Source organism: Onychostruthus taczanowskii, unplaced genomic scaffold (genome assembly GCF_017590055.1).
Source record: "Onychostruthus taczanowskii isolate IOZ18803 unplaced genomic scaffold, ASM1759005v1 scaffold123, whole genome shotgun sequence".
NCBI classification, from domain to species: Eukaryota; Metazoa; Chordata; class Aves; order Passeriformes; family Passeridae; genus Onychostruthus; species Onychostruthus taczanowskii.
In genome coordinates this window covers 667,459-680,945 of record NW_024498385.1, presented here as the reverse complement: position 1 = coordinate 680,945, position 13,487 = coordinate 667,459, and the positions used below count along the sequence as shown (strand labels likewise).

The 13,487-nt window shown below is 40.1% G+C and overlaps 1 protein-coding gene across 2 annotated transcripts in view; it reads right to left on the bottom strand.

Moving 5' to 3' along the window:
* Positions 1-13,487, bottom strand: part of LIFR (LIF receptor subunit alpha) — a 53,669-nt gene that overhangs the window by 15,794 nt on the left and 24,388 nt on the right. For both annotated transcript variants that reach the window (XM_041396000.1, XM_041395999.1), the window contains exons 5-13: positions 12,767-12,930; positions 11,730-11,904; positions 11,175-11,441; positions 8,914-9,043; positions 6,951-7,114; positions 5,421-5,566; positions 2,731-2,896; positions 2,504-2,574; positions 1,745-1,958 (exon numbers count right to left, since the gene is read on the bottom strand). In XM_041396000.1, the coding sequence (XP_041251934.1) occupies positions 1,745-1,958; positions 2,504-2,574; positions 2,731-2,896; positions 5,421-5,566; positions 6,951-7,114; positions 8,914-9,043; positions 11,175-11,441; positions 11,730-11,904; positions 12,767-12,930 (1,497 nt within the window). The remainder of the gene's footprint in view (positions 1-1,744; positions 1,959-2,503; positions 2,575-2,730; positions 2,897-5,420; positions 5,567-6,950; positions 7,115-8,913; positions 9,044-11,174; positions 11,442-11,729; positions 11,905-12,766; positions 12,931-13,487) is intronic.

Genomic DNA, 13,487 nt, shown 5'->3' with positions numbered 1-13,487 from the left:
AAAAATGTCATCCAGTTCTTTGAATGAGTCATCTTGTATGACTCCAGTCAGTGACTCAATTCCTATACCAACTCGGGAGCAAATCTTTAATGAGCACAAGTTGGGTAACACCAAAGGGAACCTCAGACATCTAAGAGAAAGCTATAAATGAATGGAAAGCTCTAGCTGCCACCATCTATCCCACACCACAAACCTATTACAGAGTCCTCTTTGACTCCCAGAGCCTGACACTTTCTCTGCTGAAGGAGAGCTAAAAAAGCATTTCAAATCAACTGTCCCATATAGTTACTTTTCTCTCCAATGGGCAAACTAAGAATATACTACTAGGTATTAGCATCAGTGCTGTGCTCAGTTCTGGCTCCTCAGGACAAAAGAGACATGGAGTTCCTGGCACGGGTCCAGCAGAGGGCAAAAAAGATGCTTAAGGGACTGGAGCATCTCTCTTAAGAGGACAGACTGAGGGAGCTGGGCATGTTCAGCCTCGACAAGAGCCAGCTGAGAGGGGACCTCATCTGTGTCTGTCAAAGCCTCCAGGGAGGGATCAGAGGAGGGAGCAGGCTCTGCTCGGTAGTGCCAAGCAACAGGACAGAAACTGAACACAGGAACATGAGCATGAGGAAGAACTTTCCTGTGCAGAGACCAAGCACTGGGACAGATTGCCCAGAGAGGTTGTGGAGTCTGTCTTACTGGAGATACCCAAGCATCATCTGGATGCAATCCTGTGCTGAGTGCTCTGGGATGGCCCTGCTTGGGTGAGGTGGTTGGACTGTGGGCCCTTCCAACTTGACCTATTCTGTGATTCTTTGTTTCGGAGAAGCACAAGAAACATTGTATTTCACATGGTTTTCCTTCCCACAGAAGCAAACTTGTTTTTTCATCTCACTGTGAATCTCAGCCAGAACACATTTATTCCTATGAGAGATGGCCATGTCTTACCAGAACCTGAGTTGCCACACAACCAACTGTGACACCTGCTCTCCAGGTGGGCAAGGAGAAGCAGATCCATGAATGCTCCTGGCAAACAAGCAGAGACAGGCCTTGCTGTGTGAATCTGCCCTCCCTGCAGAGCATCAGATCTGGAGCTAAAGGTTTGGGCTTTGGGAGACTACACTGTCTGGTGTGCAGGGAAGAGTGGACTCTCAATAACTGCTTTGCAATATTATCTACTCTCCAAGCTCAGTGTTAAGAACAGAAAATCATTATCTGGCTCAGCTATTTCCCTTTACAAAGCCCTCAGTAAGAGTAGCAGTGTTTTAATTGGGAAGCTAAAGCTCTACCTCCTTTTCAAATACTGGCTCCCTAGCACAAGGATGGCAACACTTTACCAACTAGTCCAATTAATATTCTCCTACAGAGCTCACAGGCACTGAACTGATAATACTTGCCTTAAAAAGCCACACAACACCTCTAAAACCTCTGAATCTCTTTAGCATGTAACACTTCTCAGTGTCTCAACAAGAACACAGAAATACACTGAGCTCCCAAAATATCAGGGATATACACCAATGCTTTTGAAAAGCACAATTAGCTGTAAAGAGTGCACATTATCATTTTTATTTTATGTAAAGAGCACAATAAATTGGTGAGACACTACTCCAAAAGCAAAGCAGCATTTTTCTCCGTGCCCAGCAGATTTGTGGGGAAATAAATGCACACAAAAAAAAGCATTATTTTTCAATAAACAAACTCTCCTAGCTATTCCCCAAGCTTTGAAGGTGTTTAACTCTCAGCTGGGAGCACTCACCACTTGGAAGTTCCACGCTTGTTATCCTTGAAGGGGGAGATGAGCCTGCACGGTTTCTGGCTACAACGCTAATTACACAGTCACTCTTTCCAAGTTTTATCTCGGTACTGTTTGAGGGTTCCAAGACTACTTTACTCTCCAGTAGTGTCTCTAGCAGGTAGCAGGACACTTCATGAGACACTATTTTTCCATTGGTTTCTGAAAGGGATAAGGGCTGTGAACAGACAAAGAGTGCATTAAAACCAAAATGCAATATACTGAAGACATTATATTATAGGATAATATTTTATTGTAGGATATTACATTATATTATATACATATATATATTAAAAATATATATTACTATATTATATAATAGGATATCCCATTGTATTATAGGATAATATAAATTTACTGTTCCTGATCTAGTCTGATGACTGTGTAAGATTATAAAGCAAAAAAGTAACTCAATTGTGACTTTGAGAATTAACATGTAAATTCCTAAGTTTTTAATTTTCAACTGAGATGTATAAAACATTTAATTCTTTATATGAAATGCTTCTCAAAGCAATGTTTAAATTATAAAACTTTAATAACATTCTTATTTGGGGAAAAATATTTGTCTCAATGGATGGTTTTATAAAAAGTTAAGAAAAGCAGTCTGGTTTATTGACTATAAACTTCACTAATTTATAAATGTTTATATATGTTTATAAATGTAGAAAAGTAAATAGTTTTTTGTACAGTTACATGACATAATATTTTACGTGTCCTATCTACCTTCCAGAAGACTATTAGGCTTTCACCAGAAGGACTTCTCTCTCTCCAGATATCTGGTCCTCTTGCAGGAGCTAAATAAAAAAAAATAAGAGTGGCAGTTTTTTCCCCCAGTAGCACAGTAGACAATTTACCATCTATTGAAAAGTTAGGTTTTTTTAGATGACTAATTTTAAAATATGTATCTTCACAAGTTCAACATTTTGTCATCAAGAGTTAGATGAACTTACGGGCTTCTGATGTTGTCTGCTCCACTGCCCTGCTCCAGTCACTCCACCTCCAGAAGTGGTCAGCAGCCGAGCAGCGCACCCTGAGCTGGTATTTGGTGTCAGGGTGCAATGCATTCAGCTGAGCTGTGTAAGTTGAAGATTTCCGCCCAGGTATGGAGACATTATGCTGTTAGAAATTTACAGAAATTGATGTGATATGTGGTTTTTTTTTTAATCAAAATTACACTGCTAGACAACATCTGAAAAGGTGAGGGGTTTTGTCCCCAAAAAATACTGACAAAGCTGCAGTCAAGCCCTATGAAGAAAATAGTGGGAAAAAAATGTCCCATTCAGTCACCCTAAACAAAAACTTCAGAGATCCACCAAAATAAAGTTCTATATAGAAAGAAATTGAAGCATACAGTAACGTGTGAAAAGGAGAGGCAACATGGATGATTCTGCAAGAGTGTGAGCTCTGCACACAGTAGCAGGTGGTGGTTTCCCATCCATCCTATTCAGTCTCCCTCCCTTCCATATACAGCAAAACTGGTCACATAGTCCGGGCCAGAATTCTGGTGTTCAGAACCCACACTCCCACTGAGCACATGCACATCAGACTGTAGGGACAAAGGCCTTTTTCCTATGAGAAGTTCAGAAGAGAACGCATAGAAGTTCACTAAAGACAGTTCTGCTTGAGCAGAATGTTTATCATGTTTATGCTTCATTTTTCTTTCTGAAGATAGTATCTAGGTCTTACCCAGGTGATCCCAGTTGACAGCTCTTATGACAGGACTAGTCTCTCCTATTTTTCTTAAAGTGGTGTGGGTCTAGACAGCATTTCAATTTCACAATTACTTGAAGAAACCCTAAGCCCAGGAATTTTTTACTGAATCTAATTATAACACATGTGCATCACAGCTGCCAAAAACTGGACTTCCAGTGACTTTATAATGCAACTAATTGTGCATTTCTAAAGCCAAATGACAACTTGAAAAATAATAGAAAAGCCAAATGACAACTTGAAAAATACTAGAAAAGCCAACAATCTCTCATGTGGATGGAAACGCTTCTGAAAACATCCTCAAAATGCCATGTAAAACCCCATAGCAATTTCACAGCTACTTTTGTGAGAGGGAACTCCTGGAGTTTTTTTATTAGGCAACCAGCAACCATATAACAAAGCTATAAAAGCTTTTTCCAAGCTGTTCGCTGCACACAAAATATCTGTGGGTGAGGGCTCTGATACAGGTGAAGGGAATCAAACTGCTGTGGAAGTGTAAGTCCTGACCCTCTCCCTCTATCTCAGATGATTTATGCAGTAGCAGAGTTCACAAATTAGTCCATGCCCCAGGTTTTGAGCTGCATATTCCAAAAATATTCAAGTTCCTTTTATAGTACCCAATCTCTGGTATTACTTAACACATGTTATTACAGACAAAATATAAAAGCTTAAGGTTTCTGTACTCATTAAGTACTCTGAAAGTATTTTAAATATACTCTTAGAGAGCATGCACCCTCTTATTTTGGAGGCATGTATTTTGTATAATGATTATCTTTAGTCTTAGCTGCATCATTTCTGTGGCTTGATTTACGTTATTCAAGGCTGTGCTCAACAGCTGTGCCCAGCTGACAATTAAATGCCGGGGGTAACAGAATACTGCTAAAAATCAAACAAGCATTGCAAAAAGAATCCTCTGTGGTTAATGTGCTCAAATTAAAAATTCAGCCTCTGTGCATCAAGACCTACCTGAGAATTCCCTATGTGCCTACTTGAAATGAAAGGTCAGAGATATGTATGCACAAAGAAACTGGGGGTGAATCTCAGGCCAGCTGAAAACACACTTTGCATTAGGCTTCCCCAGCGAGACAGGTCACCGTTTACTAAGTCGGGCAATACAAAAGAGGATATATTCACATCACCTACACTCAGTATCTCTGATGCTGGTGTCTAAATTAGTATCCTAAGCTCCTCTGACAGTCAGCAGAGAAAATATGCAGCTCCAGTCCATGATGCAAAGCACCAGGCAGCAGCTGGAAGTCTGACTGGGCTGAAAGTCTGAACCCCACCCAGAAATACCACCTCCTGTCGTGCTGCAGAAGTTATTCCACATAAACTGGAGTTTATCTACTGATACATCCCATGGGAGAATCCTTCCCTTTCCTGCCTCTACATCACTGACATATAAGCAGGTTTAGCAGTTGCCTGTTATGGCCACATGCATGTCAACTGCTGACAGCAAGCAAATGAACGTTCCCTGAGGGGAAAAAATAAAAGGAGAAATTCAACTGCAGACTTCAAGACCTGAAGCAGCCAGTGTGGAAGTCTGCAGGACAGCAATGCATCCTGGAACAAGAGTGTGTTAATACAGCTTGCACCAGGAAGGACAAAGCACACAGACTGTTACCTAAAGGATCAGCATAAAGCACTATGCACCCCTTTCAAGTACCAAATAACATGGTGCATAATTTGGCTTCTCTCTAGTGTTCAAAACAAAAAAAAACCTCAACCAACCAACCAAAACAGGCAATAACAGAGATGAGCAAGAATTTTTCTTACTTTAGGAAATGAACGTCTATTCATTACTACATTAATGATTTAATAAGACCATCAGAATGAAGCTCTTAGTGAGAAATATATTTGTAATGTGATTAGTTCAGTGAAAAAGTTTAGCATTTGTTAAAAAAAAATATCTTTTAAAAGCAATGCTTACCAGTTTTCTCTCGGAGTGACTACTGCTAATCTCAATTTGACACAGAAGCCTGGTCTCAGCAAAGCTGCCATTTATAAACCAACGCAGTTGGATGCTTGTAGAGTTGTTCCCAGTAACAGTTAACTTTTCTGGGGCTTTCGGATGAACTTAAAAAATAAAGAAAAAACCTTCAGTTATAAGAAAAAACCCATTTACTATAGTTAAGAAAAATCTTATTTTAGAAGATCAGAGAGAATCAGAAGGATAAGTTTTTCAATCAGCAACTGGGAAAACTGGCACTGGGAAAGCACCTGCAAGCACTCTCATTCCCGATTATCTTCTCAGCTATCAAATATGGAAACAGATTTACTTAAGACTGAGTGTACTGCAGACATGATAAGGAGTTGAGACACAGAAAAACATTTTTCCTCCTAACAGATTTTATCAAAAGACTGAAACACCAGCTATTTCAGATGATCACAAGTGATAGATGAAATTTACTTTGCTCAACTTCTGCGAACTTTTTGAATTAGTACTTAAAATCTGCCAGGATTTTCAGACCTAGACAAAGGAGGATTCCTAAATGTCCCCACCCCAAAATTCCCTTCACAGAATTTTTCAATAATATTCAGCACTAACATTCACAGCTATCAAAGAAAAAAAAATAAATCTATTGCTGGATTTGGTCCAGATACCTTAAGGAAATATGTACTGTGCTTTGGGAATTAACTGGACAGTGCAGGAAAGAAAGAAAAGCAAACAAATAGGAAACAGCAGCATATCACCTGGGTGTGAAACAGCCCAGTTAATAATTAGCAGAAACAAATTATGCTTTTCTCAACTCCATCAATTTACTCTGACAATTCTAATCTCAGGCTAGTTGAACTGGGACCTGGACAAAAAAAAAATCTACTATCCTCATTTAATTCAGTTTTTTGGAGAACAGCAGAATACTATAACCAATAGGAATTCTTGAAATCTCAGCCATGACTGTGGAGGAGAAATGGGTGGTGAAGGCAGTGCTACAGAGGTGATGATCTTCCTTTCCTTTTTTAAACTGAAGGTTTAAGTGAGAGAAGCTACTTCTTTCTCCAAACCCTGACAGCAGATGACCATGGCTATTACCAACAGCAGGCAATAGTCCTGATATTACCTTCTGTCTTTTTACGTTATTTTTTTTAATGCTCCAACTCCTGCTGCTGTAAAACTGTGTAATATTTTGTCCTATAAGCCAACTGAAATACAGGGTCCTTTACATACAGGTTCATAAACTTACACCTAAATTTTAATTGTTGATGTGTAATAGAATATGAAATAAAACATAAACTTGCTCAGAGAAGCTGTGGATGCCTCATCCCTGGAAGTGCTCAAGGCAAGGCTGGAGACGGCCCTGAGCAACCTGATCCAGTGCATGCCATCCCTGTCCATGGCAGGAAGTGGGGCATGGGGAGTGTGTGTGCTATGCTGGAACTAAATGATTCTTAAGGTCCCTTCCAACCCCAGCCACTCTGAGATTCCATGACAAGCAGCATTTTAAGTCATAAGTCTTACCTCTTTGAGTTATATCAACCAAAAGAGATGACTGTGCTTGCCCAATAGGATTGGAGACACCTAATATGAAATCATAGGTTTTTTGATCCGGCAGTACTGGAAAGCCACAAACATGGTCTCTGCTCACTTCATTGACTTCGCATGAAACATTTTTACCGGATGTTCTACAAAGTAAAGAGGGGAGGGAAAAGCTTAGTTTTTGAGTAAGTTAATTTCTAGCAACAGTCAGATGGAAAACATGGCACAGAACGATGGGTTCAGTTCACATGGCTTACAGAAGGAGATATGCCTCCTTTGAGGCATATCTAACACCATAACACAGCTTCAAGTGGCATCAGTCATGACTTGCCCTGTTCTCACGTGAAACTGTCCTCTTCCACTAGCATAACACTTCTATTCTCTCACTTTTCAAAGGCCCGGAAAACAGGTAGGTCCTGTAAAACCACCTCACAAGTCACAGCTAAGTTTCTGATTTAATGTATCTTTGTTCAGATCAGCATACATTTGCATTTGAAGAATTTTCTTAATTGCTTTGTGAACTAGTGAGATGTTAAACACCCTGTCTTTTTATAAGCCCTGCCAAATATGAACTCAGGTTTTTTACCAGGAATACATCCACTAGTCCCAGCTGTCTTTTAATCAAAAGCAGGAGAGGCAGTCTGATAACAGACAAGAACAGGGGTGCATCTTTAGGGATAAAATCTAAATTGTGTATCTGTACGTAGTACATATATCTGTTTTAATTACTATCTGTGTAAGCCTCTCATTCAACAGCACAAGTTTAACTAACTACTTCTACTTTCAGGCTTTTTTATTGTGTTCTAGCTGAGTTCTGAGCTCCCTCCACACTGTGCTCTATTTCAATAGTTCAGTGTGGGCTGACAATAAGGATGAGAGTATTTATCCTGAAATGCATCATATTAATCTCACAGATTTGGGCTGCACAAAACAAGACTGGACAATGTTCTTACTTATAAGATGAACATGGGCAGTCAGTGACTGAAGCTCCTTTCCTGTGAATATCTGCCCTGTTTTGTCCACCTCTTCGCACCCTACCCGGTGCTTTTTTAGCGCTGGCACACTAGATGACATCTGTGACTGTAACTCAAACCTCAATGCCTCCAGTGTGTTTCTAAGCCACCATGAGGCTCCATTTCTCATCATTTTGTGTGACTCAGGCGTCTCCTGGCTTCGTTCCCTGACTGCTCCTTTGGAATGACACAGGAGTCTCCTCTCACCATAGGAATTTTGTTAACTCCTCACTAACTTCTAATGACAACCTCCAAAGAAGTGGTTGCACTTTGCAAGTGCTGTTCCAATATTTCTTCTTTTTTAAGGCTTTACATGGCCTGGCCTTAAAGACTATGTAGTAGGACATCCACCTTCCTGTGGGTGAAACCAGTGTTATTTGTCCTTTTCAATGTTTTATGGGTAATATTTACTCTGTTTGCTCTAATTCCTAATGGCAGGACAACTGATGGAGGCTAACCGCTATTTTCCCTAGTGGCATTTGGGAAATGCCCCATGACCTGTCTTACAATTGTTTCTCAGTGAACTTCTGTCATCCTGCTTAGCAAAAGCTTAATAAATGTCTGAAATTATCTGACCCAGGTTTCATACAAAAAAGTTAAAAATTAGTGATTGACTCCTACTATCTGCCTGTATTTTCATACTGGCCTTGTTTACATGTTGGCAGCAGCCTGGTACACTAAGCCCTTTATCTGATTGTGGGTTCATAATGGTATAAACCTTAGGGAAAGTTATCCTTAATTCCCACTGGAATTTTGGGGGGCTAGACCAGGGTTTTCCAAATTTAGTTTAGGTACAGCTTGCTGAAACTCTTGGAAAGTATTTTAGGCTCTAAGCAATCCAACTTAAATAGGTATGGTGCAGTAAGTCCTAGTCAGCAATGAAGGTATTCCAGTTTCATTCTTTTACTCCTTGTAGTGCTGATAAATTTTACCTTTCAAATAAACTGTACTTTGTTCTTCGTTCTCCATATAGTCCACTGGGCCTGCCTGGTTTCCAGGTGCATTTTATTATCAGAAAGTTGGGTGTTTCACAGCTGAGGTTTTGGGGAATATCAGGAGCATCTGCAGCATGAAAGGAAACCAAAAACAATTAGCTGACATTTTGTCATCCTAGTGTGACATTTGGGTTACTGGCTTCCTGATACCATTGCTCTTTTGTTTCACCGGGTCTAGGTTGCGTGCTTAAAAAATACATGGCAATAGCTTCACCCCAACCACAGAAGTAATATGCTTTAAAAAAATGACAATAAGATAGATGGATAATTATCAACCCCATCTGACTAACACTTGACTCTAGAATTCTAAGTGGGTGGGTAATCTGGCAAATCTCATGCAAACATGTTCACAAGCTCCAGGCTCTGACCTGGAAGTGTTTCACTGAAACTCTGCCAAGAGTTTTCTGAAATTCTGAGCATCAGTTCAGCTGCTGAGCAATGCAGGAATGCTTTCGGCTGTGTGTCACAATTTCTAACATGCCAGCCCCACCACTGCTTTGAATTCTCCAAACAAGTCATGTCAAGAAAATAGTCCCTTTAGCATGAATTCCAAACTGAATTTGAAAATTAAAGGAAGCCCTGAATGGCTCATCCTCTTCACCATGGCTTTGCAAGTGTCCATCTTTTCCTTTTAAGTCTTGTACTTTGTGCCCATACTAGAGCAGTGATGAGTGCCTTGCTGGAAAAGATGGGCAATGCTCCCACAGAGAGGTAACCATGCAAACGTGAGACTAGGTAGAGCACTTATTTCAGGTCTTGTACACTTCATGTGTATGAAACTGGAAAAGTGTATGCCAAAGGTAGAGCAACAATATCCACATAGAGATTTATCCTCTTCTCTCTGCCCTGGAGAAGGGGAATTAACATACAAGGCAAGGGTGGCAGACTCAGCTCAGATTAGGTACAGTGAGCCAGAAAAAACCGCCTGTTTTGCTAGACCTAGGCTTAACCAAAGTGTTGTGTATACATATTCACTTCCTTCATCTTTTCTTCCCCTCACCAGCAAAAGGACTGTAACAATACCTCTCCCCACTAAGCAGGTACTACAAAAAGAAACACTGATAAGAAACAGACTTGGCAACCCATCTGTTAAAAAAAAAAAAAAAAAAAAAAAAGTGAAGGAAAATCCTACAGGATTGTCATGGCTTTCATTCTTGATCTATTTACATGGAAGCTTTTCCCACAAAAGCAAATTCTGCACAAATAATGTAAAAATGGTATATCGCTGAGAAGTAATAAAAGGCTGAATTCTGTTTTGCGTTTCCTAGTGAACCCTTAACAGACCAAGTCAATGGCAGGATGCACAGGCTGGAGATTGGAACACACTCTCAAAATGATTCCAGTATCTCCTGTCGTTTTCCTCAACCCCAAGGACCTTAAGTTCAGAGGTATGCATTTGTAATAGGGAATGGGATTCTAATGAGCAGCTATTGGAAGATGACAACTCTCAAATTCCCTGTGAGGAAAAAACATAAAAAGCTTTAAAGTAACCAATGTTGGGGAAGAAGAATGAGGTACATTAAGCCATTTGTTTTAATAGGTATCTGTTTCTGAACATATGTCTAAGCTTCTCATGGCTACACAGAGAAGATACAAAGTGAGTCAGTATCTTTAAAGAAAACAGTAAAAGGATGTTTTAGAAGAATGCCCAGGAATTACTGCCCAGTTTCCTTTGCTGTAATTAGCTCCCAAGTAGCTTCTGCCCTGGATGAGCATCTGTTGTTGCTGCAAGTTTTAACTGTTGTCTTCACTTGACCGACTGAATGAATGTTTGCACTTACTGTTCTTGCTCTTACTCTCACCTAGTCATGGACTACACTAGAAGAGATGGAAACCTAAACTGATAGAGACTGGTAGAGATAGGGGTTGAATATTCATATGGCAATAAACTACTTGGCATTCCAGATCATGAAAAAGTACCTTAGAACATGAGACCAATGAGAGAAGCACTGGGGCGGGTTCTAAACAGGGCTTACATGGGCACATTCTCATCCTTTCAGACTTGGTGTCTCCTCCATGAGCTGGCCTTTCCACAGTGAAATCAAACAAGTACAATCCCTAGTTCAATTTCAAAACCAAACTTCAAAACTTTTTCCCCCAGAAGGCAAAAAAACCACAATAGTATTTTTTTCCTAGCAGAACTGTAAGAGTCTCAAAATGATTTTGATTTTCCTAAGGTTAGTAATCATGATACATACATCCTACAAACACGACACTTCCTTCCAACCCATTTTCGAGTCTGCACACTACATTTGTTCCACTGGTATTTGAAACACTGGCATTTAGCACTCTGATGGCATGGCTTCGACGGCTCAGTTGCATCATTGTATACGATTTTGATCCATAAGTCATATTTGTTATGTGCTGATCTTCTTCATGGACACAACAGAACGTCAAATCTGAACCTACTGCCACCACAGGGTCCAGAGGAAACACTCCACTTCCACCAGGCTCGGTATCTTTTCCTAGCAGAGAAGGAAGAAAACAAACAAACAAACAAACAAAAAACAAACAAGAAAGCTTACATGAACAATTTGCTATAAACACGGCGCTGATCAGCTAAAATGTGACTGAGGAGCACTCCAATGCATACAAATAAGTATTTCCTAGGTTTCATTAACTAGTGATTGCATTTTCTCTAATCAAAACAGTCTCAAACAGTAGCCCATCACCACCTAATGCTCTTCCTCTGACCTTGGCTTAATTCTTATAAAGAAATAAAAGTCCATGTGGTTGCAAGGGAACAAACATACCAGGGATCACTTCTGCTGGGCTCCAGTCACTCCAATCCTTGGGGCCAACAAACTGTGTTGCATTAATGTAACAGCGAATCTTCACATAGTGTGATGTGCACTCCAAAGGCATATCTGATGTCCAGTTCCAAGAAAGAATGACATCTTCACGAGTCAGTTTTGAGTAGTAAGTAACCTGCAAATTTTGCACCAAGACATCAACCAAGACAGAACTTACGAACACCTGTTAATATAATGACATATAATCTCCAAAGTGTCAACAGAATGGCCAACTAGGTGAAGTAAATAATATTTTGACTATTGGAGTGTTTGATTATTTTGATTATTGGAATGTTCCACCTAACTTTTAGTTGTGCTATGAATTTACCTGGATAAACGTTCAAGTTGCTAAACAGCCCAACAGCTAGGTAGACTGTCAGCCAGAAATACCAGAGAGCAGACATTTGAGGGAGAGCAGGAGGATTCCCAAGCATTTAAAGAGATATACTGCACTGTGTCCAGTTTTACACAGTAAAACTGTGTCCAGTTTTACTGCACCCTGGGCTTCTCATAGGCAGCAAAATGTTCCAACTTCTCCAAAATAAAACTCTTCTAATACTAGTCCCAGGCTTCACATTTCATCTTTTCTTCATTATTAAAATCTATAGCACAGAGCTACAAACTGGCCTGGAAGAACTCCGATTACAAAAAAAGAAAAAAGCAAGCTGAGCATTCAGTGATGACCAAGACTAGAGATACTATTGGAGATATAGAGACAAATGTGAAGTATCTGCCAAATTCGTAAGTAAGTTCTAATTCCAAAGTCCCTCTACCAGAAAAAAAAAAATTGCCGTGATTAAGTACCAACAGTTCAGTAGCCAGTGTTCCCATAACTGCGAAATTTAACAACAAGTTACCTGCCAGAAGCATGATTACACTCAGTTTCTGCAAAGCTCTACTATCTTCGTCGTTCCCAGTTTTGTTCAAGTGACCTCTCAGAACATCACCAAAGGCAAAAACTGTACATATTTTTTTCATAAAAGAAGGAAGGGACTTACCTGTGTGACTACTTCCAAAGCTTCTTTTCGGAGTATCTGAATCTGCCAAAGGGCATCCAGTCCATATGGGAAGACTGATCCATTATCACTCCACTTCAGATTTAATGTAGAAGTTGGAAAGTCAGGCATTAAACTAAGAATGTGTGGGGCGACAGGAACAAAGGCTTGAAAATGAGACAGAGGGAGGAAAAAAAAGCCATATTCAGGAGATTAGTCAGCAGCACCAGCCCTACAGGTGTTTAACAGCCACATCCCTGTGCTCTGAACTGGCTAGTAGCCACACAAACATGTAACTCAACCTCTGTAATTAGAACAAGGCTCTGTGGCTACTTGAGCATGAGAGTTCTCAGGAAAGCAGAGGTGCTGATGAATCACCAGGTAGCATTTTCTTTTAATACCTCAGCACGTAGATGGGCGAATAACTGATTGTGAATATGACTCTTCACAATGCACAGGAGGGAAGATATCCCATCTTTCCCACCTTCCTTCAATACCACAGAGATAAAGGAAATATGGTAGCAGTGTTTGAAATGTGCATGAGAACACTTCTAGGAAGAATAGTGGAAAAAACATCCCCAAAAGAAGAAGTATGTTTTGGAGACCAGTAGGGAAGTGGGGACTTGCAACAAAAGGGAGAGTGGCAAGGAAGGAGACCAGAAGGACAGGACAGAAGAAGCTCACATGAGGTTTTGAAGATAACAGGGAAAGTGATTTTAAGCTA